General features: G+C 41.9%; 1 protein-coding gene across 2 annotated transcripts; it reads left to right on the plus strand.

Moving 5' to 3' along the window:
• The first annotated feature begins 1,644 nt into the window (after nt 1-1,644).
• UTP25 (UTP25 small subunit processome component) lies at nt 1,645-27,415 on the plus strand. Of its 2 annotated transcripts, XM_082701832.1 has the most exons (12): nt 1,645-1,903; nt 2,654-2,693; nt 3,842-4,097; nt 5,857-6,027; nt 8,133-8,221; nt 10,347-10,757; nt 12,525-12,744; nt 14,389-14,591; nt 15,754-15,936; nt 16,050-16,162; nt 16,967-17,212; nt 24,959-27,415. In XM_082701832.1, the coding sequence occupies exons 1-12, from the start codon at nt 1,680-1,682 to the stop codon at nt 25,200-25,202; spliced, it is 2,400 nt and encodes a 799-aa protein (XP_082557958.1). In that variant the 5' UTR covers nt 1,645-1,679; the 3' UTR covers nt 25,203-27,415. The 2 variants fall into 2 exon arrangements, with proteins under 2 accessions (XP_082557958.1, XP_082557959.1); XM_082701833.1 differs by lacking the exons at nt 12,525-12,744; nt 14,389-14,591 and having other exon boundaries at nt 1,668-1,903.
• Nucleotides 27,416-27,748: the final 333 nt, after the last annotated feature.

Below are 27,748 nucleotides of genomic sequence, written 5' to 3' on the forward strand. Positions count from 1 at the left end.
ATAGTGAGCCAATGATGAGACCGCTGGGGTGGGGCTAGGCACGGTTTTGCTTGAGCCTGAGAACCGTCTAGACCTGTCCACAAGACTGCAAGGATGTGGAAACCAGGAGAGAGTAAGGAGTCATCTCGAGTGCTCAAGAGTATAGCTTTTTATAGAAGATCTCTGGAAGAACACCAAGATACTGGTTGCCTCTGGGGAGAGAAGCTGGAGCACTTGGGACAGGGTGGGAGGAAAAATAAAGTATGGCTTTATTGTTTCAGCCAGATTATACTGCGGTTAGTGCCTTAAAATATATGATGACATTTTGCAAACAGCCTTTTGTTGACATAAGTGTACCTTTTATCTTGAAATTACACGGAAGACAGATGTGTGTTTGTATGGTTTCCTTGGCTGGGCCAGGTGCTGACACCACCAGCTATTTGCATATTTTCTTGACAGTCCTTCCCCTGCATTCCCCATCCCACCCCAAGCTCCCAGAATCTAATTAGGTGCAGATTGGGTCACTAGAGCCAACAGGAATAGGATTCAAGTAGTTCTAGTATAAGTTCTCCGTGAGTGACAGGCATTGGTCCAAGCTCAGATTTTCCCAAAGAAGCACCCCTAACAGCAGAGCCAAAGAGGGTTCCTGTTCTACCTTAAATGTTCAGATGAATTCTGCAATCTAGGATTTAGCACTTTGTTTTTATAGAACATGATATTATGCTATTATTGGTGAAAAAAATTCGCTGTGTTTATCTCATGGACTCAAGAAGCCCCACACACCGGTACATGTCCCTGAAATACTGAGTCTAATTTTGTTTTGTGCTTTCTCTTCTTTATGTGTTGAGGTTATTTCTGTACATTAAAATTCACCAATTTTAAATGTACAGTTTAATTTTGGTAATGGTGTGCAAGGGGAAACCACTGCCACCAGCAAGATCTGGAACTGTGACACCACCTTAAAAAGTTTTCCCATCCCCCTTTGCCCAAGTGCAGTTTTGAGACACTTAATTCAGTTTTATGGCATTCTCTAACCTTGACTCTACGTGATTTGGGGAAACTCACTTTCCTTCTCTGGATGAATTCCTGCTCCTATAACTTGATGAGTGTAAGAATAGATTTGTTTCTGGGGGGGGGGGGGGTGTCTTCCATTACTTTCAGAAAATGAGGGGGTGGGGTGAGGGCGGGTGTGTCAGCCTTGTGTCCTCGTTCTTGATATAGCACACGCAGGTGACCCACCCTAGCAAGTGAAAGACCTTGGTGGGATCAAGGTTTCCCATCCTCTCTTGGCTAGTGTGTAACGTTTTCCTTTTCTTTCTTTCCTTCTTTTTTTTAGTGTGCAATGCTTTCTAAGCATCAGCTTCCTCTTCTGCAATACTGGGCTTACGAACAGGGCCTCTTTGTGTGGGACAACGACGTGAGATGTGTCAGCACGCTTAAATATTGGTTGGTATTTTTATTATATCACAAAATAAAGTGGGGTCATTCAACTCCACGACGACACGCTTACGCGGGAGGATTCCCAACACCCAAACGGAAGCACAAAGTACGCGCACCCCGAAAGCCCCAAGCGTGCCCGCCGACAGAGAACCCACAGATACACGTGCATGCGCTTCCAAAGAGCCTCACTAGAGAGCAGAATCGAGACCAGGAAGTTCTAAGGCCTGTCGCACAGGCACGACGTAAAACGGCTCTGCTTTATGGCAACCTGGTTCCGTCGCGAAGCGCTGTGGGCGACCCGCGTGAGTGAGTTGACTAGACAACTTGGTGGTGGGAAACGCGTCTCTTGGAGGTGGGAGACTTTGACGTTTTTTGCTATGGGCAAACGCGGGAGCCGGAGCCAGAGCGAGCTGCTCACCACCCTGACTAAGAAGCAGAAGAAGCATCTTCGGGATTTTGGCGAGGAGCATCCATTCTATGACAAGTATGGAGGGGCACTGCCGGGGTCAGCGGGGCCCGTGGCTTTTCCCGGGTTGGGGCCGCCGGTCTCCCTGGGGATCGGGACGGGGCTGCTCACCACTCTTCCCGCCCTTCTCCAGCTCGCTGGGCTTGGGAGGATGCCGGTGGCATCCCGCCCGAGATGGGGTTCTTTGTGGGTCCTCTTGCTTTTGTTGAGCCCTCATCTTCAAGTTAGACCGAACGCCCCCTGCGGAGGTGGGATGCTGGTTTTTCTACCGCCAGTTTTCTAAGATTGTTTCTGTGGTTTTGTGTGTTTTTAAAGAATTGTCTCGGCCCCCAGATACCGCTGTTTCATCCAGTTACAGTGAGGAAACCTGTGTATCCGTAATTGTGGGGTCCTCTAAGCGTCCAGACTCTCAGTTATGGTCTTAGTGCTCGCCCGCCACTCCCCTTTGGGCCGCTTCATCAGCAGTTAGATGCATTATAATTAAGAAATGCGCTAGAAAATGTCTTTTATTTGCTAAAGTGATACTTCTTTCCGATGAGAGCCAGTTAACTGTCGTGTGACCTTGTTAAACTTTTCCTTTGTCAGTTATCCGTTTGTTATATTCTTAAAATCCCTGTCCAAGTGCATATGTGGCTTTTACATGGCTATAGTTATAATGCATTTATAATGGAATGCCCTTCCTTTTTCATTTAAAGTTATCATTAGACTTTTTTTTATTAATTGCTACATGCTAGTAGTTAGAGTTTAATATTACTTCTTTCTTCTCAGGGTTTCTGGAAAGGAGGCAAAACCACAGATTTATCAACTGGTAATACCTTATACCTTTTTAAATTAGAGTTGGTTGTCGGTTTTTAATTTTAAGATTATATATAACAGTAATAAAGCCTGGCTACATTTCCACTCCTTTCAATTTTAGATGTAAGCTATTAGTAATACTGCTTACTTTTGAATGCAGATGTCTGTTATAATGCCATTGTGATAACTAATATAGTAACCAGAGTTTCAAACTCTCCTGAGAGATTAGCCTATTAGAACCTATCAAGGAGGCTTACCAGAGGGCTCTTGGTAAATCCTAAAGGTGTATCTTGTTTACTTAACATAAAAGGAGCCACAAACAGTGCAGACTGAACAAAGGTCCTAACTCATTACAACAAACTGGGAAAAGAACAACAACAACAACCCCCCTACGTTCTTTTGTTGTATTGCAGTTTTCCTATTGCTCCTTTCAGCATGCAAAGTATCTGACACACAGATTAGATCTCCTTATAACCAAAAGCCCTGTTTTTAGTCCACTTTCTTCCCATATAGAACATTAGCAGTTCAAAGAAGACAAAAATATTCTAGAATCATAGCTAGACTAGCTTTTTTTTGTTTTGGGGGGGTTGTTTTTTGGTTTTTTGAGAGAGAAAGACACATACATGCACAGGGCTGGGAGGGGGAGAGAGAATTTTAAGCAGGCTCCACACCGAGCATAGAGCCCAATCTGAGGCTGGATCCCACGACCCTGAGATCATGACCTGAGCCCAAATCAAAAGTCAGACACTTAACTGACTGAGCCACTCAAGCATCTCCCTAGACTAGCTTTTTAAAATAACTTTGTTGCTGGGCATCATTGAATAGATAAGATTGTATATTTATAGAAAAGCTAATTTTTATTTATGAAAGTTGGAACCAGTTATATTTTTGGCCTCATGATAATCATAGGGTAGAAACAAGAATAATACGTTTCCGTTTTAAAATTTCCCATTTTCCAAGGCGCTTGGGTGGCTCAGTTGGTTAAGTGTCTGTCTTTGGCTCAGGTCAGGATCCCAGGGTCGTGGAATCAAGCCCCATGTAGAGTTCCCTGCTCAGTTCTCCTTCTCTCTCTGCCCCCCTCCCACTCATGCTCTCTCTTTCTCGCTCAGATAAATAAGTAAAATCTTTAAAAAGAAATCAAATTTCCCATTTTCCTTTTAGTCAGAGAGTTCAGATACTTCAGGTTCTGAAAGTGAAGCAGAGAGTGAACCAGAACAAGTTTCTGGGTACCACAAACTTCTTGCCACATTAAAGAATGCTGTGGAAGAAGATGAGGAGGAGGAAGAGAATGAAGAAGAAGAGGAAGACGAAGAAGAAGACAGTGCTGTAGATGAGGCGGAAATGAACAGTGAAGATGGTGATAGTGATGTCAGTGTGGAGAAAGAAACAACAGGAGAGTCTACCAAAGTGCAGGAGAGTAAGTGTCTTTGGTGTGGGCTCATCATCTTTGTCAGGACAGATTTTCCTATGAGCACAGTGCCCTATACTGTGTGAATTGGAGGAAAGCACATGGATCCAAAGCAGAGACTCTTAACCTTGTTGGTTCTGATATCTTTGAGAATCTGATGAAACCAGACCCTATGGCCAGATAAATACAGAAGTAATATTTTTGCTTATGATTTCCAGGACTTCATCAATCGTACGTAATTGATTCAGAGGAAAGGGAACATAATGCTGTTTCTGGGACAGTCTCAGTTAAAGAGATCACTCTCCTTTCCTTAGAGAAACCAAGTTTAATGGAAGACAGACAAAATATAAAAAAATTTTCAACAGCAGATTTGTATGGAATAGCTAGTTGTAAGGCATCGAAGAGATTCCACCTGGTTGCCAGAGTAAATGGGGGGAGGGGAGCTTCAGAGAACAGCTGAGATTGAACGCTTAAAGGAATGTATCTCACTGGGACTTCTAGGGGACTTTTTTAACTTTAAAACTAACTTTATAGAGGTATGATTTACATGCAATGTAGTGTACCTGTTTTAAGTTTACAATTCAGTGAGTTTGACATATACATCTATGTTGTTATCACCGAAATCAAGATTCAGAACATTTCCAGTACTGCCAGAAGGTGTCTTCTTGTCCTTTTATAGTCAGTTTTCCCCCTCTGGCATGAGGCAACCACTGATCTGCTTTCTTTCACTAAAGATTAATTCTGCCTATTCTAGAAATTCATATAAATGGAAGTGTAAAATATGCACCTTTTTGTGTCTGACTTCTTTGGCTCCTCATGTTTTTTGTGACTGATTTGTATTGTTCATGAATTAGTAATTCATGACTTTATATTCCTGGAGCCATATCTCATTGTCAATGTGTCTGAGTAATTATTTTTACCTTACTATTTTAATGCCTGTTTTCCTTGTAGCTGCATTTTTTTCTCTATACTTTAAGGTGTTATACATCATTCTTAGTATTTTAATTCATCAGTTTTACTGGGATAAAAGTCCATTGCCTCAGACTTAGGGTTTTTTGTTTGTTTGTTTTCTATTTCCTGTTTTAGATTTTTAGAAGTGAAAAGTTTTTTTCTTTTAATTATTAAAGTGATATATACTTATTATAAAAATTTAAGAGGGTAGTGTAGTTAACCTATATCTCCACCACCTTGGGATGAACACCTTGAACATTCTATAGAACCTTCCATTACTTACTTTTTATGGATACACGTGTGAGTGCAAGGATATTACATGTAAATATACATATATATACATATATGGATGTGTGTGTGTGCATAATGAGCTCATACACTTCTGTAACTTACTTTTTCTTTAATAGTAGATCTTTTCCATGTTAATAATTATGGATTCATATTAGCTTCCTAATTATGTGGCGTTTCATTGTAAATGACATGTGGTAATTGAGTACTCCATTGATAGAAAAGGATGAAATCAATTTTTCCATTTATTTCTTATCATAATCATTGCTGCTTTGAACATCCTTACATGTACCTCTTAGTGTACTTTGTCTAGTTATCATCATAAAATAAGTTTCTAGAAAATTAAGCCTGGGTCAACCATCAGGCTTAATTTTGAAATTTAAGTTTTCTACCTGAATTTGCTTAAATGTAAATAATAGCAGTGAACATGAGTGTTGATTTAGGCTAAGGAATTAAATTTTACTTGTCCACAGAAATATAATGATATTTGTGCATAAATAATTTTACATAGTGTTTCTCAAAATCACAGGTACGGATTTACCTGGTGACCCTGAAGGAAAAGGTGGGGATGGACCACTTGGCACATCACAAGAATCCCTTGAGGAGTTCACAGATGCAAAACATGAGTCACTTTTCAGCCTGGAAACCAATTTTCTTGAAGAGGAAAGTGGAGGCACATGCTCTCTGAAAGTGTCACAAGGTCAGAGCAGTGTGTGTTTGCATTCACCAGGTGCTTAGTATGGGGACTTGTGCGCTAATATGCATTAAATCTCCTATTACTGGAATGAGCAACAATAGAAACTGTTTAGAAGCTATATCTAGAGCTGGGAAGAAATAATTCTCAGAGCTATTTTGTGATTTTCAGTGGTTAGGTTGTGCTGGGAGTCAGGAGACTATTTAGTAGGACAAATAACCAAAGAGTGATAGTAGGGAAGGCCATTTTCCCACACTTCATGTTTCCACATTTGGGGTCAGGAGAAGACTTCTGATTTTCTCCCCAAGCAGGGAAGGAAGAGATAGGAGAAAAACATTTTATATTTTTCTTTCTACCTTCATTTGCTCTTTATTATTACAGTAGGAATTTTTCCAGATTTGTAAGACTCAGGACTGGCTAATTTCTTTTCTTTTTTTTTTTTTTTAAAGATTTTATTTATTTATTTGACAGAAATCACATGTAGGCAGAGAGGCAGGCAGAGAGAGAGGGGGAAGCAGGCTCCCTGCTGAGAAGAGAGCCCAATGCGGGGCTCGATCCCAGAACCCTGAGATCATGATCTGAGCCGAAGGCAGAGGCTTAACCCCCTGAGCCAGCCAGGCGCCCCAGGACTGGCTAATTTCATTGGTCCTCATTACCAGGGAGCACCTTTGAAGCCTGAAAGCGCCATTCTGTCTCTCCAGTCTCTCTGAACTTCTTGGTCCTGCCTCTCTTCCATTTGCAGTGGCTTGTACAAGGCCTGCCTCTGTATGGTAGGTGTAGGCAGGTCTCTGCTCTCTTAGGTCCACTTTCTCAGCCTGTGCCTGGAGGCTAAGTCAGGTTAGTCTTGTTTTGTATTCTTACTACTATTTTTGACCCCATTGTCCATCTTTACCCTAGCTGTACCATTAAAGAAGCTGAAATTTTAATCCTTATTTGATTCGTTTGGTTCTGTTGGCTGTTATGCTGGATAAAGAGAAGTAGCAGATAGAATTTGGGCACCAAAGCCATTCCAAACCATTAAAACTGAAGTAACCTTTGAGGAGGGGTACCTGGGTGGCTCAGTTCGTTAAGCGTCTGATTGTTGATTTCTGTTTAGGTCATGATCTCAGATTGTGTGAGCCTGTGTCGGGCTCTGCTGCTGAGCATGGAGCGTGCTTCAGATTCTCTCCCTCTTCCTCTGCCCTTCCCCACCCCTCACACTCTCTCTCTCCCTCCTTCCCTCTCTAAAAAAAAAAAGAAATTAAAAAATCAGAACCATGGAGAAAACAGTACTTGATTATCCTAAAATTCTTCTGGTGGTTTTGCCTGTGTAGATATATCAGCACCTAGAATTCTTATATCCTGTTGTCCACTCTTAGGTGTTTAGTACAAAGTGCACTGCATTTGAAGTTTTACCATTTGGATCCTTGTGTAGGCCATTTAACTTTTCTCTCCTTAATGATGGGACTGGAAGGAGGGTTGGGTGGCTAGCTCAAAGGACTGAAGATAACCCTGAGTGTAGGTACTACCATTTGGATCATTGTTCACCCGAGTCGAGTATTGAGCATTTCTGTGTGTCCTGCAGTGCATTCAGGTATGGAACCTGCTCTCAGGGATCTTATAGTGTTGCAGTGGGTGGGTGGAGGCAGGGTAGAGAACTGTCTGGAGGGATCCGGGGATAGCCTTTTAGTGGAATCAGCACTGTGCCTGGCAGAGTGGGCTCCAGGGAAATATTTATTATAGGTCAGGAGATAACATTAAACTGATAGTATTTGGGCATACAGAAATGAGGTGAAAGGAAGGATAGAATTTTTAAATGAAGGAAGGAAATCCACAGAGGCAGAAGAATTTGAGGGCCATATAATTGAAAAATTACATTTGAGAGGTTGATTGGAAGTATACATCCTAGAGTGCCCCAAATTTCAAACAGAGAAATTTCTTCAAGGTTTTTGAGCTGAGAAGTAATGTGATTAGAGAAATGCTTTAGGAAAGAGAACCTGTTAGAAACTTTTGAGCTCAGAGAGAGGATGGGGAAAGTAGATGGGAGGAAGGATGAGTTAACATTGTGAAAAAGAGTGTTTCATTTAGAAGGAAGACCAAAAGTGTTCTGATATTCTTGATTTCTTAATTAGATCCATTTCTACAACATATGAGCAAAGAACTGAAGGAAGAAGAAATTCAAGCTGTTGCCACAAATCCTAAAACTACACACCAGCTGAAAGTAAGTATTGCTTGGTCATCCCCATCACAAACAAAGTGAAGCTCCACATAAAGCAATGGTGTTGGGTTTCAGCAGTCTCCTTGAATGTATGATAGCCACCAGTGGTAGGTGAGTTGATAGGGGGGCACAGCGTAGAAAGGCCGGAAGAGTCTAGAAGGGCACAGATGTAGCCAGGAAAGGCCGTGGGAAGCTGGAGTGTGGAAGCCAGGGAAGAATGGCTTGGAGACAGGTACACCAGGGTTTAGACCAGCATCTGAGAGGTGCTGTTTACATGACCCAAGGCAAGTTAATCTACCTTTTTAAATCTTGTTCTCATTTGTTCGAAGGGGGCAGTAATGCTTACCTCAAAATGAAGTGATTTAGCTTACTGACTGATACATAGAAAGTATTGAGTAAAACACTAGCTATTGCTGCTTTAGTTTGTCTGAAATATCTGAGATAGGTTCACAACTAAGTTACTCAAATGTGGTGCCGTTTTTGCTTTTTTGTGTTTTTTTGTTTTTTACCAGCAGGTCCTGTTTTTAAGAGTTGGTCATCCTTTTTTAATTGAAAATTTTATTAAAATAAAAATTATAGCTGAATTTTTAAGTAATAACACAAAGACGTCCCTTATGCCCTTTGCCTAGTTTCCCCCCAATGGTAGCATCTTGGTGAAACTATGCTGCAGTATCAGAGCCAGGAAATTGACATTGACTCACCCTTCTGACTTACTCAGCTTTCCTCAGTTTTGCTCCTCTTCTTGTGTGTGTGTGTTTAGTTCTATAACTGTTTTATCGGGTGGAGGTTCCCCTTATCTACCACCAAAGTCATAATTCCCTGGAGATCCACCCCCAGTTCTTGGGGGCACATCAGTAATTCATTTCTTTTCTTTTCTTTTTTTAAAGATTTTATTTATTTGACAGACAGAGATCACAGGTAGGCAGAAAGAGAGGAGAAAGCAGGCTCCCCACCGAGCAGAGATCCTGATGTGGGGCTCAATCCCAGGACTCTGGGATCATAATCTGAGCCGAAGGCAGAGGCTTTAACCCATTGAGCCACTCAGGCGCCCCAGTAATTCATTTCTTTTTATTGCTGAGTTCATCCTTTTTTTCCCTCCTGAGATAAGCAATTTTGTTAGAACACAAAAATGCCCAAACTGGTATTTCACAAAAACATACTTTATGATTTTAATAACAGTATCTCAAAAAATGTATTCCATGCCCAAGTAAATTTGGAAAACTTGAGAAATGCAGTAAAATAGAGCTCTTATCATAGGACTCATCAAAACGTTTTGTATCTAATATACATTGTGATTCTCCCTGAGGGGGATTAGATTTTGTGATGTTTACTAAAGTTATTGACTGTGGAGCCCTTTTTTTTTCCTAGAATGAATTTTGATATTCTAGAACACAATCCACAAAATAGTTTGGGACACACTGACATAGTGAAGAGCTCAGGTTGGAAGTCAGAAACCTTGGGCCCTAGCTCTCAGCTCTCTTCTCTCCTGGGTCATCAAGACTGTCTGAATCCTATAATCTCTCTGAACCTCTGCTTTCCTGAACTGTAAGATGAGCATTATATTGTCTGCCTTGCAGGGTTGTTGGTGAGGATTAAATTAGGTGATCTGGTAAATCACAGACAGCTTGGTAAATTAGAAATTACTGTGTGAATGCAATGTATTATAATGCATTTCTTTTTTTCTTTTTAAAGATTTTATTTATTTATTTGACAGATTAGATCACAAGTAGGCAGAGAGGCAGGCAGAGAGAGAATGGGAAGCAGGCTCCCCGCCGAGCAGAGAGCCTGATGCGGGCCTCGATCCCAGGACCCTAAGATCATGACCTGAGCCAAAGGCAGAGGCTTAACCCACTGAGCCACCCAGGTGCCCCTTATAATGCACTTTTTTTTTTTAAAGGTTTTTTATTTATTTATTTGAAAGAGAGGAATCACAAGTAGATGGAGAGGCAGGCAGAGAGAGAGAGAGAGGGAAGCAGGCTCCCTGCTGAGCAGAGAGCCCGATGCGGGACTTGATCCCAGGACCCTGAGATCATGACCTGAGCCGAAGGCAGCGGCTCAACCAACTGAGCCACCCAGGCGCCCCTTATAATGCACTTCTAACTTAGGTCTTGATCTGTCTCTTTCCTAGTGGCCAATATTGGGCCAGCTTGTCTTCTCCTCCAAGTTTCAGAAGTTGGAAACTTTTAAACCTTCAAAGGACATTGATTTAAAGTCACTTCATCTCCAGAAGCCTCTGGAATCCACCTGGACCAAGACCAACAGCCAGTTCCTCTCTGGTCCCCCCAAATCAAGTGGCCCCTTCACGCCCCTCCAGAAAGAGCTCTTCTTAATTATGAATTCTTACTGGGACCTGTTCTACCCAGAAAGGACCGCCCTGAAGAATGGGGAGGAGATCCGCCACGTGTACTGCCTACATGTAATAAATCATGTCCTCAAAGCCAATGCCCGGGTGCTTGGTAACAATAGCAGACGCCGCAGCCAGAAACTTGGGGTGGGTGACGATGATGACTTCAGAGACCAAGGGCTAACAAGGCCCAAGGTGAGTGGCAGCAGGAGAGCTTTGTCCTCCAGGAGGCTGCAAGTCACTGCCATATAGGTGCCTGGCACTTGGCAGGTACTCAGGTATTTTAATGATATGAATACTGCAATAATGAATGAGTCTAAGAGTGAGCAGGTTAGATGGGCCAGATAGTGCCAGAGTAGTGCAGCAGACAGCTTAGTGGACTATTTCTAACTGTGGAATTGGAAGCTTGTGAATCAGAGGTACCTCTGTGATAACGCTGTTTAAAGATAAACCTGAACATACGTAAATGACAACTCCATTGTAAATCTCTTCTTGTTGATTGTCAGAAATGGATGGAACCTTAGCAAGCCTTTTATCCAGTCCCTAAATATTACAGCTATGGACAGAGACCCAGATTTGTAGAGGACCTTGCTAAAGAGCCCCAGGGAATAGAGCCAAGGGTTCTCTTTACTGAGCCACACACATAAGTAAACCTGGGGAAACAGAAATTCCCATTTTTCCATTATACAGTTAACTATTGATTAAAGTGATGATTACATTTATTTGGGCTCATAAGCTTAAATTCCAATGGGTTTGGAGCTTTGGTAGAAAATGTCTTTTAATTGTGCCCGCATTATTCATGTTAATGTAGCTGCATTTTGTGTCATCCTTTCCCCATTCCCCCTGAGCCTGTATCCCTCCATATTGAAGAAGTCTCATAGGATTCTAGGGTTTAGTACTGTTGTGGCTCTTAGACATTTCTTGGTCCAGACCCCTATGTGATAGCTGGGGAACACGAAGCCTAGACACTTTGTGTTGGAGCTGGGACAATAACTTGGTCCTCTTCAGTCTTGGGCCCTCAGTGATGCACTATATCAGGCTGACTCACTGCACGTCTCCAGCTGTGCTGGTTTGCTTTCTGGGAAACTATCTCAGAGTCTTGAACATAAGGATTGTAAGTTATCTGTTTCCTTTTAGAGTTGTAGAAAAGAATAAGTCAGATTACCCTTGAAGCACATTTAGAATTTGATGAATTGTGGAATCTGACAGAGGTTTTTTGCATTGTTGATATTTATAGAAGGGTAGTTAGAAATTTATCATTGTTAAGCATATTCTATTTTCATTTTCACCAGTTGTAACTTCAAGCATATTTGGAAATGTTTGGAAAACTGAGTCCTACATTTCCCATTGAGATATGATCTTATTTCAGAAATGCTTTCTCATCATTTCTGAAAAATGTGCTAGGGAGCATACTAGAAAAGTAGTGATGCATTAATCCTTTCTTTTCCTTACCAGCTTAATCCTGTCTTTTCCTTACCAGCTTTATTTGTTCTCAACTTACTATAGCTAATTCATTTACTTTTTGTTTTATTTTTAAAAAATTTTCCCTAATTTATTTATTTATTTAGCATATATTTATCCCTTGGGGCCTATGCATAAAAATACTGTACTAAATTCTGTGGGAGACAGAAATGAGTAACATTTCATGCCACTTTTATGTTTATATTGGATTTTTGATAGTGGACACCTGTCAAATATCCTGAAAGCTATTTCCACATTCTGTTTGAGAGTTGCCTCCTGTGGAGTCATGAGATTAAGGTCCATAGGACATAGTGCTGGGTATGAGAGGTGCTGAACTTCTAGTACTGAGCCAGGTCCTGGCTAAGGGGGTGACCGAGATGTGAGCCCTTTTGGGGCCTGCTGCTCTATGGAGAGTTATTTAGCTCCATGTCCCCAACAGGCTGACATGCAGCTGTCAGTCCTTCCCCTGGGCTCATCGAGGCTGCCGTGGCTTCTTTCCAGGTGCTAATAGTTGTACCCTTCCGGGAAGCTGCTCTGCGAGTGGTACAGCTCTTCATCAGCCTCCTCGAGGGTGACAGCAAGAAGAAAATAATTGTGAGCAACAAAAAGAGGTTTAAGGGAGAGTATGGCTCAGATCCTGAGGAGAGACCACCCAACCTCAAGAGGCCCGAGGATTACGAAGCTGTGTTTGTCGGCAACATCGATGATCACTTTCGGATCGGTAATTCCTTCCGTCAGAACTCAAACTCTGAAGGATCTATAATGTGAGGTACACATGGCTGCAAGCTAGAAACCTGGAATTAGGCATTCTCTCAGTGGGGTGAGATATCTTCCTAACAGGATCGGGGTGTATTTGGGACATGGTGTCTGCCAGGGGAGAGAGTCTTGCTTGGCTGATGGGGTGGACACTTGGCTCAGGGTGGATCACCTCTGAAGCTGTATGTAAAGACACGTGCGCATTGATGGCAAAAGTGTCCTTGCATACCCGTAGCTAGTAGCTGCTGCTACAGGGGGAGTTGGAAGTGACAGGGGCTGAGTGGGTCACTGGGGAGGTTGAGTAGACAGTATCTATATATAATGGTGGACCTCCCTCCTACCGGCCATGTAGCGTGCCTGCCCCTGAGTTGTCTCCACTCACAAGTGCTACCGAACTTGTCACATCTTTGCTTGTCTCTTATTCAACTCCTATATACTTGGTTGGTTTTATATTGATAAAGTTTTGGGAATATGTCTTTTAGTCACAGGCTCATTTGAAAAACATTTATTAAGCATCTTATGTGTGCCAGGTACTGCTAAGAAGCTGAGGATACAGAAATAAAAGTTATGCTTCCTGCTGTTAAGGAAATCCAGCTTAATGGGAAAACAGTACAGAATGATAAGTGCCGATTAGAGGATGCAGTGATGTTCTGGGAGTGTTTAAAGCGATTTCTGTACTCAAAACAGGGACAGGATAGTTCGGGAAGGTGTCCTGGTGGCAGCGCCATTTATGGAAGGTTGAGACTGATTAGGGTTTAGTCTGTTACAAAGAGGGGTGATCAGAATGGAGGAAAAGGGTTCAGACAGGAAACCGCACATGCAGAGGCATCGGGTTGAATAAGCTGAGAATGACCTAAGAGCTACATAGGCTTCAGCGTGGCTGGGGTGTCAGGTGCAAAGGGACGAGAGTAGATGTTTAGTTTTAAACATGCAGGTGTCCTGCAAGCTGCTGATAGGTCAATTTTGGGCTTAGGAAACAGATATGGGCTGGAAATACAGATCTTTGTGGAGGTGGTGTTAAGCTGTGGTTAGTGAATAAATTTATCCATTTATTACCATAAACTTATATAGGATGTGAGTGGAACTTAGAGCTTAGCTGAATCAGCTCTTGTGGAAGAGCAGTTTAGATCTTGAAAGATAGCTTATAGTCTGGGACAGGGTTAGAAACAGAAGTGAGTGTTAAAGAAATGGAAACCCCCAGTGAGGAAAAGAATATTTCAAGGAGGATGTGCTCAATATATTTCTTTATGCATTTGTGAGTATCCTTAAATTGGTGACCTTGGCAGGAGTCCTTTCAGTGGAGTCCTGAGAATCAAGCCAGATTGTGATGCACTGAGGAATGAGTAGGAAATTTCTAAATGGTGGGTGACCATTCTCTGGAAAAGTTTGAGCCAAAAGGAAGAGAATGAGAGCTAGACAGGACCACAGAGGCAAAGGGAGATGATTATTTTAGGAAGGGAAACCGCTGGAGCATGGTCATTTACTAAGGGGAAAGATGTGAAGGTACAGCATGCTCCGTGAGTGAGTGAAAGGTGCTGAACTTCTAGTACTGAAGCTAATGGCTCGGCAGGAACTAATCAGCGGGTGTGTACTTGGCTGTTTCCTGTAGGAGTGGCAATACTTCAGAGAAGCATCCGACTCTATGCCCCCTTTTACTCCTCTGACATCCTCATTGCCTCCCCGCTGGGCTTGAGGACCATCATTGGTGCAGAAGGAGAGAAGAAGAGAGATTTTGACTTTCTGTCTTCAATTGAGCTGCTCATCATTGATCAAGCTGACATTTACCTGATGCAGAACTGGGAGCATGTCCTGGTAATGATGGTCATTCACATTTAGCGAGAGAAGCAGCTCAGTAATTTAAGTCTTTAAGGGTTATTTAATGCCAAATGAATACTCAGTTTGGAAATGGGAATATTTTACATTTTCCAACTTGAAAACACCCTTATGCCCTCTTCTACCCACAGGTTGACAATAATTACGTAGAGGAGCAAAAATTTTTACCAATATTTCAGATCTCCAGAAAAGGTTTCTTCCTCCTTAAGGTCATCTCTGCTAATAGACCACTTCAGTGTGGCTGGTTGGTAGATTGGTTGCTCCTGACCAGGAATGTCTTTACCTAATATAATTCCTCCTACAGTTTATCCTCATTTTCTTCTCTTTGGCCTTCAGTGGAAACATTGCTCAGGATTTCTGAATGTGTGATCTTATCTTACAGAGAAATGTAGTATGTCCTTATCCTCTTAGTGTAGCTTGCGGCTATAATTTTTTTCCTCCTTCCCCACATACTCTGCAGTGTTGTACATTTTAGGATTGAACAGCTGCGCTTTGGAACAATCCTTGTCATAGAACCATAGGTTTGGTTTTTTAAAGTATTTGAGAACTTACTTCTACAGTCCCAGAGCTTGTAGGGACCTAGGAAGGTTGGGGCAAATAAAGAGGATCTTTTAATACTTGCTATTCTTCAACATATATTTTATATGTATATAATATATAACATAATATAATTAAGATAGAAAAAGCATGTTGATGGTTGAGTCATATTCTGTAATTTGGGGGAAAGGCATATGTACTGGCTCTGGGGATATCCTAATGTTTTGAGAACCAGGTCAGTGAAGAGCACCAGCTCTGTTTTCCATGTCTTTTCCTTTCTTGTCCAACTCTGGGACTGAGGAACCCATAGAGTGATTAGGATGGCATTTCAGAAGTCCTATCAAAGGAATATTCCTGTAGGTACCATTTTGATTGGTTTTGAAAGGTCTAAGAGGTAGCTAGTTTTAGGTTACCTTCCTGTCCAGGGGTGTTCACCTAAGCAGGCAATTCACACCCATCTGAGCCTTGATTTTTCTGGTATAATTTGGAATTTGGCTGCATATACTCCATGGGGTTAGTAAGATGACAGACTTGTAAAATGCTTAGTGTGCCCAACAGGTACATTGTCAGTAAAAATGAATGGTAGTGTTATTTCTACTCAAAGCATTTGATGAACCACATGAACTTACTGCCCTTGGATTCACATGGAGTGGATTTCTCTCGAGTGAGGATGTGGAGCCTCAATAATTGGTCTAAGTACTATCGCCAGACACTGCTTTTTGGGGCCCTGCAGGATGCCCAAGTCAATTCTGTGTTCAACAAGTACTGCGTCAATCTGCAAGGCCAGGTGGGTTTTCTCCTTGTTTCTTTGGATCTTCATGAAGCATTGTGTACTTTTTGGGTCATGAGGCATAAGCGGAGGATGGCTCGCTTCCTAACATTCTCATTGACTCCTGGCAGGTGGCTGTGAGGAATGTCCCAATGACAGGCTCTATCAGCCATGTCCTGGTGCAGCTTCCACATGTCTTCCAGAGGTTGGAAGCTGAAAACCTAGCTTCAGTGATTGATGCCAGGTACCTATCCCTGCCTAGTCCCATTAGACACCTGGGGGTCACAGAGAGGGATTTAGCTGCAGCATATGAATTTAGAATTCGATTCCATGTTGACTTTACTGACAATCGTTTACCAAATGATATGAGATCATTGAACCCAGTCATATTGACAGAGGAGGAAACTGAAGCCTGGAGAGGTCCTAGTTCTCCTAGCTAGTTAGTGGCAGCATTAGTACTGTAAATCAGGGGTTCTTCCCACAAGATCATGGCATTTCTTCATTACATTACACTGTTTAATGCTGCTACATGTTCCACGTCAACAACTTAATTATAAGGCCTTTAGGGCAGAACTAATGCCCAGGAGCAAACACTGGAACCTTTAAATATTCAACTCTAAGCTCTTCGCCTTTTGCCTCCCACAAATACCAAGGTTCCAGTATTTCTAATAATCTCTATTTTCCCTGTCTCTTCAATATGTTTCATTGGGAGACCCATGGTAGGAGAAAGATGCTTTGCGTGTGGGAGGTGTTCAGTAATTGTGATTGATTGACCATGGATGGATAGATGAATGAATGAATGAGTAGTGTGCTTATCTATTTCTAGAATAGTTCTCTGGGATACACTGACATCACATCTATTTATTAACAGTGAATTGAGTTAGCACTTATTTTTTTATCCTTACATAATCTCTTTGTGGTGACGTTAGATTGGCCTCTTTGGGGAAAGTAGAAGGAGATTGTGACTTGCCCAGGGTAACCTAGTTAGTGGTGACATTGTGGGCTAATCTCCAAATCATTGACTTTGCCCTTTGCTTTTCCAAATCAGGTTTAACTTTTTTGTGAACAAGATTTTGCCTCAGTACCGTGATGCCGTGATGTCTCACACACTCATCTACGTCCCCTCCTACTTTGACTTTGTGCGGCTCCGGAATTACTTCAAGAAGGAGGAACTGAATTTCACCCACATCTGCGAGTACACTCAGAAGTCCGGTATCTCCAGGGCCAGACACTTCTTCCTTCAAGGAGAGAAGCAGTTCTTGCTCCTCACAGAGCGCTTCCATTTCTACAAAAGGTAAAGCAGTGCTGGGTTTGGAGCATCCTCTCAGGAGGGGAGAACCGTGAATATCATGGCCTGCTTCTGAGTACATGGCAGGCTTGGTGGTGCCGTAAGGTCCTCTTTCACTCTACTTTCTGTGGAGAAACCAGAGGGTTTTGGAACTGGATAGACTCGACTTGGTTGGTTGGGCTCTTCCCAACATGGATATTGTTGGAAAAGGTAGGGACCAATGAGTGACTATAGTGTAATCTGTGTGTAGGTGTGGAGTGTGTCCACACTACTTCATGTAGTTGTGGTTTTACACCTCAAGAAAGACATTACTGAGTTGAACACTTCGAGGTAGGCACAACTGGAGTGAGTCTAGGAGGGAGAGGGAACTGTCGTGAAAGCATAGACACAGTATCAGGGGCCGTGTGGTTTGTGGACTTAGAGGCTGAGCACACGGTCCATGTTCGGAGAGTTATGGTATGTCTTGAGGAGGTGCACACACCCTTCCTTACAAGGAGACCAGGACCGAGGGGCCCCATGTTTGGGGGAGGCAAAAGGTGAGGGGCTTAGGGTTGAATATTTAAAGATTTCCGTATTTGCTTAGCTTCCCCATTATGTGATTTTGACAAAACAAATTAGATTTGCTTTTTAGAAACACATTCCAATTAGAGCGTTAGTAATATCAAGCCTTCTGTTACTATTTGCAACCACTTGTGCCCCCAGAAGTCAGGTATTTTATTGTTTTGCCAAGTGTGTCTCTGCTGCCAAATGAAAAAGCCCTTTTTAAACCCTTAACCTGTAGAGAGATGGAAGTTGCATCTTTATCTTTTCCTTCCTGATGTGCAGTAATGTTCAGTGAATTGATGTTTTGCCTTTATTGTTTAACTCTCAGTCATATATACTACTGAGCGGCACATTTTTTTTTAGAGAACCCCAGACACCAAAGCCAGAAATCTTTCAGGCTTTGGAGGATATTCGGTGATACATGTTGGCACTGCTTTGCCTTTTAGTTTATGTTGATGTTAGGATGTGCTCCCTAAGACATGTTCTTGTTACCACGATGGGGAGGGAGGAATGCAACAGCCTGCCACAGCAGAGGAGGCTGACATGACATGACCTCCTTGGCTGTTCTGCTGACTGGGTGATCCAAGAGTGGAGAGATGAGAAATGGCTGCACTTGTGTTTCCTGGGCTCCACTGTTGGCCATCTACACAGGGCTGCTTGGCCAAAGAGTGTTAATGAATGCCTGCTTGTTGGCATCATTATTTGCTTTGTTCCAATAAGTTGTTGTTTTCATTCATGTTGGAAAGTGATATTTGGGGGAAGTTTGCACTCAGCAGGTTTTAAGAGCCCTTCGTTTTCTGTCAGCTTGATACATGAAAGCAAGCCTTTTAAGTGAAGTGGATGGATTGGAAAACTTCCCAGTGTGATTGTTTATAGCAAGTATGAATTAGGCTGGGATGAAGACTCTCTCAAAGAGCAGCTTTTCAAGGAGAGGGCATGATTTCTCAAGTAGGCAGGACAGTCCCCTGTCTTACATCACTGAATTTACCAAATTCTTTTGCCCCCAAATCACTGAAAGACAAACTTAGCATGTACCACCTACTTTCTATGCTGGGCCAGGTTAATTGGTATATTCTGTATTTAAGATGAATAGAAATAATGTGCTTCAGTGTTCTGTGACTGCTAATTATCTCAGAGTTTCCAACTATAGATTTTTTTGCTTGAGAGGTCACCAGGGTGCTGATAGGTGCTTTTATCTGCAGTGCCTCTGTGGAGAGGTACATGTAAAGCTTAAATATCCAGCTCTGAAATTCATTATTTATATTCTCTGTAGAAGTAGGCAGTGTTAGAAATATCATTGCTGATTTGCAAGCTAGCAAAACATTTTCAGCATGAAGATTAGTCATGTTTTGTGGGATTGGGGGATGAAATCGGTAGAATTAAGATTGGACAGGCCTTTGGTCATGATGGTCTGCTTGAGGTTGGGATGCTTCACAGCTCTTTCCCTGCACATTGTCCCTGGATTGTCACAGCAGGAGGATTCTCAACCAGGGGTCAAGTCAGAAACTCTGGAGGTGGGATTTATGGGTTTGGAAAAGGCTGCTGGCGTGTTCTGAGTATCCCCAGCCCTTGTGGTAATCCCAGAATTTCAGGATCTGAAATTCTGAATTCAAAATTCAGATTCAGAATCCCAGTTCTAAAAGTAGCAGACCATCTCTATAGATAAGGTGGAGGAGCTCGCCTTTCAAATCAGTTGTGGGCGCCTCATTTATCTTTCACAGTTGGCAGGTGAGGTCGACATCTGGCCTGTCCTATGTCCTTAGTCTGAGTACATCCAGCTGTTTGGTCATATTTGTGTGTTTTGTTTTTAAAGATTTTATTTATTAATTTTTTGAGAGAGCATGAGCGAGGGGAGGAGCAGAGGGAAAGGGAGAGAGGGACAAGCAGACTCTGCTGAGCATGGAGCCCTATGGGGGGTGCTCAATTCCAAGACCCCGGAGATCATGACCTGAGCTGAAAGCTAGAGTTGGACACTCAACCGACTGAGCACCCAGGTACCCCTTGGTCATATTTTGTAGGGGTCACTGAAGACCCAAAGCTTAAACCAAGGGAGGAGGAAGGTAGGGGAAAAGGTGCTGAAGACTGGAGAATCAGCATTAACTGACCCTCTGAAAAAGTCCTCATCACGTTCACTATTAGCAGGAGATATTTAGTCTCTGCTATGGGAGCTTTAAGACAGAGAGATTTTCTTGGTTTTTAATTTTAACACTTATCAGAATTGGTTTTATTGTTTTGTTTTGTAAGTACTCTGATTCTAAGAGTATTACACAATTATTTTAGAGAACTTAGAAAATCTAGGTTAAAAAAAAGAAAATGGAATCTCACTGCTCTGATATTAATACCCATTTTAGTGTATTTCCTTTTTCTATGCAAAAAGTATGTGCACATGTACATAGGCACACAGACACACAGGCTTTTTTTAAAAGATACTAATTGGTATCACACTGTACTTACTGGGATTTTTTTCTTTTATATGTTTTAAGTGCTTATTGAAAACGGCTTTTTTTTTTTTTTTTAAAGATTTTTTATTTGTTTGATAGAGATCACAAGTACTCAGAGAGGGGGAGAGAGAGAGAGAGAGAGAGGAGGAAGCAGGCTCCCTGCCTAGCAGAGAGCGGGACTCGATCCCAGGACCCTGAGATCATGACCTGAGCTGAAGGCAGAGGCTTAACCCACTGAGCCACCCAGGCAGCCCCTGAAAACAGGTTTTTAAAAAAAATTTTTTTTTTATTTTTTAAAGATTTTTATTTATTTATTTGACAGACAGAGAACACAAGTAGGCAGAGAGACAAGCAGAGAGAGAGGAGGAAGCAGGCTCCCTGCTGAGGAGAGAGCCCGATACGGGGCTCGATCCCAGGACGCTGGGATCATGACCTGAGCTGAAAGCAGAGGCTTTAACCCACTGAGCCACCCAGGCGCTTTGAAAACAGTTTTAATATGTTAACACTTTGGCATACATATGTGTCTATCATGGGTCCATTTTAAAGTTGATATATATAGCCCTGTCATATCCTCCCTTTCCCTAGCTTTTTATTTGGAAAGGCTTCATTTCAAAGGAAATTGTAAGACTAATAGTGAACCTCTATAACTCCTTTCATTTGGACTTCACCAGCTGCTAGCATTTTGCCACATTTGCACATACCCCTGTTCTTTCTTTCCTTCTTTCTGTCAGTTCACATCTTATTTTTCCTTCCTGTGAACGATGTGTAAGGAAACTGCAGGAGGCTTCATGACACTGAACCCCTAAATCTTTCAGTGTGTAGTTCCTAACTTTTATCTTACTATAACATCATTATCATACCACCTGTTATCACTGTAGTAATATCATCTGATATGTATAGTCGTGTTCACATTTTCCTGGTTGTCTCTGCATTGACCATTATAGCTGTTTCATCCCCTAATCCAGGATTCAGTTAAGAATCATACATTACAGTTGGTTAATGTTTGTTTAGTCTATTTTAGTAGTTCTCAGCTGGGGGCAGTTTTTCTGGAGACATTTTTGGTTGTCGAGACTGGAGGGTTATTCTGATGGTCTAGTGATTCTAGTGGGTTGAGGCAAGGATGCTTCTAGGCATCCTGGAATGCACAGGATAGCCCTGCAACAGAGAATTACCTGGCTCGATATGTCAGTAGTGCCGAGGTTAAGAAACCTTGACCTTGGGCGCCTGGGTGGCTCAGTGGGGTAAGCCTCTGCCTTCAGCTCGGGTCATGATCTCAGGGTCCTGGGATCGAGTCCCACATCAGGCTCTCTGCTCAGCAGGGAGCCTGCTTCCTCCTCTCTCTCTCTCTGCCTGCCTCTCTACCTACTTGTGATCTCTGTCAAATAAATAAATAAAATCTTAAAAAAAAAAAAAAGAAAAGAAAAAGAAACCTTGACCTAGAATAATTCTTTTGCCTTTTTCTTTCTTTGACATTTTTTTTAAGAGTTTATTCCAGTTTCCTCTAGAATATCCCAGAATCTGGATTGTCTAATTGTTTTTTTTTTTAATTACTATTTAGATCATTGGTTCCCAAACTTTGCTATACATTAGAATCCCCTTGGGGAGCTTTTAAATATTCAGATACCTAGGTCATATCCCAGTGCCAATTAAATCCCTGTGTGTGGGGGTGGGGATGAAGCATGGATAATTCATCTACACAGACAGGTGATTCAAAGTACAGTGAAGTGGGAATCATGGACTTAGGTTAAATATCTTTGATAAAACTCTATATAGAGGATATTGTATACTTCCCACCATGTCTTGGCACATATTGTTTGTTTATATCGTATTTGGAGATGCTAAATGTAATCACTTGGTCAAGGTGGGTCTGCTAGATCTCTCCATTGTAAAGGTTCCTTTTCTATTAGTAAGTAATCTATGAGGTGTGTATTGCATCATTTTTAAGAAATTAACATATAATGTATTATTAGCTCCGGGGGTACAGGTCTGTGAATCATTAGGCTTACACACTTCACGGCACTCACCATAGCACATTATTGCATCATTTTTAATAGCTACATAGTATTATGTTGTATGGATATATAATTAGCTGAGTTTCCTTTTAATGGGTAAATAGGTTTTTTTAAAAAATTGTTTTGCTATTATGTGCACCAGTGCCAAGAATATCCATATGCATAGTTGATGGCATCATTGCTTGTTATTTCCTCAGGATAAATATGGGGAGGGAAACCCGTTAGCTCAAAATCTGTACACAATGAAAAATTTACTATACATTGCTGCTTATTTGCTCCCTACCATCTTCCCCATATTTTGTCTCCCCCTCCCCAAAATACACACACCTGATAATTTGTACTCCATTGGCCTATTTCTGCAAAACCCCACTTGTTGCTGGTGACTTGATAGCCAAAATGATACCTCAGTTTTTTAATGTCTTTTTCTTTCAATTTTGTGTTTTTTAATAATTGTCTATTGTATGTAGAGGCTGAAATAAGTAGTACTTAACCCAGACACATGTCTTACTGTCAGGCCACTCATGTAGGAGTTGTAAATCTAGTCAGGATTTGGTTATTACTGTAGCTAATCTTCCACGCTCCACAGACTTCAAATTCATCTACTACACAGTGGCTTAGTGTGGGGACTGGAGTGCTAGAGGGTCTTTTCTCAGTGTCCTGATCTTCTCTCCGCTTTCACCAAGCCTTGTAGCCCCGTGCCGGAGCAGGGAGCTCTCCCCACTCAGCCCCTCCCCCAGCAGCAGGCTGCTCTTGCTTGTTACTCCCTGTGAGGCTTGAGGCTTGGGGTTGGGGTTCTCTTGGTGCAGCTTGGTTTTAGGCAGGCCCTGTTCATTCTGAGCTGTGGAGGTGGGGCCTTCTCAGCATTCCTGTAGCACACTCCATGGCAGCTGAACCCTGCCTGGTATCTGTAAGGGGTCTTGGCGGGAAAGAGTTTCCTTCTTCTCCCATAGTGGTGGCAAACCTCTGCTTATGTTACTGCAGGATTTGGGGTGAGCGGATTTCATGCTCTTTCCTCAGGGGTAGTCAGCTGTTACTTTCTACTCGGTGGAAGTCTTAAGATGAAGAAGGATGAGGTGGGGTTTTACCATCCCAGATGACTTGCTTTACCACCCTGCCAACAATTAACCTTTACCCTCTCTCCTCAATTTCAGAGTTTTGCTTCATACAGATATGGGTCTGGGAAGTGAGAGGTTTCACCAAAGGGATCTCTCATGTATTCTGCCTTGCCTCCCATCTCTCTCAAGGACTCCCAGTGGAGACCTGTGGAAAAGAACTCGTGAGTGAGTGTGAGAAGGAGCACCCACAAATCCCAGGGATTCTGAACCGTCACACAGGCCCACCCTTGCCCTTTCAGAATTTGTTAAAAGTATAGCTGTTCTCTTGCTACCCACTTTTTTGGTAGCTGCCCTCTTACTCCTGTGCTCCTTTAAGAGTAAAGTAGTTCTTGTTTTCTGTCTGTCTGCAGAAGGCTTTGCCACTCTTCAGAATTCAGTCAGTGGTGGTCTGGCTTTTGAGATCTGGTTGCATGTCTCTTCCCAGCTCCTGAGTTTAGCAACATGACATTGGTCGCTTGAAATTGGCCATGGCAGGAGTATTTACACCACAGAAATTGGCAGTTGCTTCAAATCAGCACTCTCTCTTCCCCAGTGAGAACCAGTTATTAAGCATTCACCAGTGCACCATTGAATCAGTTCATTTGGTTGCCTTGTGACATCAGCTGTCTAGGCTCAAGGAAAGGAATGCTTTTATAGGTTATCTGGCTTTTTATTGGTAGTGTAAAAGCAGTATGCTCTTGAGTTTACTCTATACTAAGCAGAAGCGGACCTCCATGTTTATTTTTGCTTATTTTGATAACTAGTGAAGTAGAATAGTTTCTTCAAGTCATTAGCTGTTAGAATTTCTTTTTTATAATAATGTTAAAGGTGAACCAAGTAGCAGTTTGCAGTTGGTTTGGAAGACGAGGATCGTCACAGAGGTCAGGATGATCCTGAGATAAGAAGACAAGAAAAGCTTATTCTCTGTGAATAAAATAAAATTCCCAAGGGAGTCTACATCACAGTGTAGGAGAGAGCTATAACAGGAAAAATTGGAACTTGTCAACTATAAAATCTTTTGTTATGGGGCCCCAGAGGGAATAATTGACCTCGACCCGAACCATACGGTGAGTCCCTAGAGTCTCCACCCCCTACCACCACTGTGCTGCACTGCAGCAGGGAAGGAAGTGCATAAGCTGTTGAAACTAATTGCTTTTCCGTAATGCCTAATGGGTCCTCAGGCAGGATTTTGTAAATGGATGAACTTGGGACATCTGCCATGGAGTTAACATGTCTACAGAGTGACAAGAAAAGACTGATGGGAACGCATTTACAGTTTTTGCAGTTTATTTGACGTACTGGATCTGACCTCCTCTCCATTATAGAACTTTCTGTTGTGCTTATTATATTAAGGGTAATGTTAAGTTGTTAAGTGTTTGCTTTTTAAGCTTTCTGTGACAGATCTTCAGTCCTAGTCTACCTCAGATCATGATAAAATTTACTTTATCATGGTCTTAAGCCAAACTTTAGTAATTCAAATGTATTGTCACAAAATAAGTCCTTCCAACTCAAAATAACCTTTGCTCTGTTGGTTGTGTGTGCCGTTGTCTTCCTCCTGGAGGATGGAGCAGCAAGAGGGAGCTCTGCCCCTGTCGAACTCTTCTAAGTAGCTTTTCCATACGTTTTCTCAAGTAGATACTCTTCTCTTTCCCCTTCTAATAGGTATACCATTAAAGGGATCAGGAACCTGATTTTCTATGAACTGCCAACGTATCCCCACTTCTACAGTGAAGTCTGTAACATGCTGAGAGCCACCAGCAGAGGAGAGGAAGCCACCTGGACTTGCACTGTCCTCTACTCCAAGTATGATGCCCAGCGGCTGGCTGCTGTGGTTGGCGTGGAGCGGGCCGCACAGATGCTGCAGTCCAAGAAGAACGTCCACCTGTTTATCACTGGAGAAAGATGAAACTTTGTTGGACAGGAAATGGTGTTGGTGGGGTAATAATGCTTACTTCTGTGCCACTTGGACCCAGTTCTGATCACTTACATGAGAGAAGGACTACTATAAGGAAGGAGCACCAGGCAGCGTCATATTGGATAATTCTTTTTAGGTCATGTGTCCCTGAAAAGTTAACTAAATTTTGTAAACTAAATTTTGGTCACCTCTTACAGAGATCAGGAGGGAGCTGATAAACTCTGAGACGTTGATAGAGGAAAAACTTCTACTTGAAGCTCTTTGTAAGCCATAAATTCTTTTATTGTTATTTTATTCTCTAATTTATTACACTTGGTAAATTCTTTCAGATTTGCCTATTTCTTTTTGACGCTTTCTTAAAGTAAGGCATACATGTCATTGCTTGGGAACTGGTTATGAGAAATTGCAATACTTCTTGCTGCTGAATATCATCTTAATTTTGGATCACACAGGTTTTGCAAAAACAATTATTTTTCTCCAGCCAAACTTTTTTTAAACCTTAAACATTTTATTTTAATTCAGCCTAGAAGAGTACATCCACTAATCTTTTTTAACTCATAACAGTAAATGTTTTACTTAAAATATACACTTCAGGGCACCTGGGTGGCTCAGAGGGTTAAGCCTCTGCCTTTAGCTCAGGTCATGGTCCCAGGGTCCTAGGATTGAGTCCCACATTGGACTCTTCGCTCAGCAAGGAGCCTGCTTCTCTCTCTCTCTCTCTCTGCCTGCCTCTCAGCCTACTTGTGATCTCTCTCTCTGCCAAATAAATAAAAAAATTTTTTAAAAAACACACATTTAAAATCAGATTATTTAAAATAACAATCTCTATTTCAAGAATTTTTGAAACTCTTGGTGTTGAAATAGTCATCTTTAATATCACTGTATTCATTTTTACTGTAGTCATTTTGTAGGTCATACAACAACTAAAATGATGGGGAAGTTGCACTTTTAAAAACTTTTTTAAAAAGATTTTTTAAAAATTTATTTATTTGACAGAGAGAGAGAGAGAGAGATCACAAGTAGGCAGAGAGAGAGGGAAGAAGCAGACTCTCTGCTGAGCAGAGAGCCTGATGCAGGGCTCCATCCCAGGACCCTGATATCATGACCTGAGCCGAAGGCAGAGGCTTAACCCACTGAGCCACCTAGGCACCCCTTAAAAACATTTTTATCTTGAAATATTCTCAGAAAATTACAAGTACCAAACCTAAACCTTTGAGAGTAAGTTGCTAACTTGATGGGCCTTATCACTCATTAAAGTTACCCCTGAATTTATTGTGTATTGTCTGTAAACAAGGACCTGTTTCTGTGTAACCAAAAAACATCAGATCTGGACATTGTCATTAATACCTATAGCCATCTCATCCTCGCACCCCATTTGCCAAATGCCCCAATAATGTCCTCTATAGCAAAAGGAGGCAGTTCAGAATTACATATGGCCTTTAATTGTCACATCTTTGTAGCATCCTTTAATCTGGAAGAGTACCCCAGTTTTTCCCTGGCTTTCTTGACCTTGACACTTTTGAAGACAACAGGCTGTTTATTTTGGATAATGTTTCCCTTTGATTAGCTTTAGTTTATGCATCATCGGCGGGAACATTGATGCACTGCTGTGTCCTCACTGCATCTCCTCAGGTGGCACACACCATTCCTCTTGCCCCGTCACGCATGATGCTAACTGATGACTGGGTTTTCTTTTGGTTTTGCTTTTTTTTTTTTTTTTTTTTTAAGATTTTATTTTCAAGTAATCTCTATATCCACTGGGGGTCTCGAACTCAACAACCCCAGTGTCAAGAGGTGCATCCTCTATCGACCGAGCCAGCTGCTTGTTTAAGGCAGTGTATGCCAGGCTTTTCCAGTATGGAGTTCCTCTTTTCCTCTTTATCAATTTATGTCAGTATGGACTTGTAGTTTCGCCTTCTGTTCCGTGGGTTATAATCCATTACAATTGGTGTGGACATGTATACACACACAGCATCTAAATTTTATTTCTGCATCCACGTACTGAAAATCATGAATTCATATGATACCTCTGATTCCAGTCTGACGCCACAAGATACCTTCTCGCTTTCTCCCTCTCTGTAGTTGTAACTTCTCAGAGCGAGACGTGTGGCTCCCATTATCCTCAGTGAAACAAGCCATAATTGGTACAGATTTTCTTCTACTTGAACTTACTTAAAATTGCTTATTAAAAAAGAGTAAAATCATTTTTGGGGTAGTCGTCCTGCTGAATATTTAAATAGGCATTTTTATTTCTCTCTTTACTCCACATAGAAGTTCATTCCATATACAGCTGGGTTCCTAAAGTTCTGAAAATTGAGGTGACTGTCAAGATGGCTGAACCCATGCTACATGGACTTTTTATAGTCATAGAGTATCCTTTGTTTATTGGCCTACTTGTGCTCTTGTTTACCATAGAGCCTGTAGATGATGAGAAAAATGAGTTCACTTGCCTAGTTCAGAGACAGGAGGAAAAAGGGGACCCCTTCTTTTGTTTCCATGTTCATTTCCCTGTGCATTGTAGCTGATTTCATCGCTTT

Source organism: Mustela nivalis (genome assembly GCF_964662115.1).
Source record: "Mustela nivalis genome assembly, chromosome: 16".
Lineage (NCBI taxonomy): Eukaryota > Metazoa > Chordata > Mammalia > Carnivora > Mustelidae > Mustela > Mustela nivalis.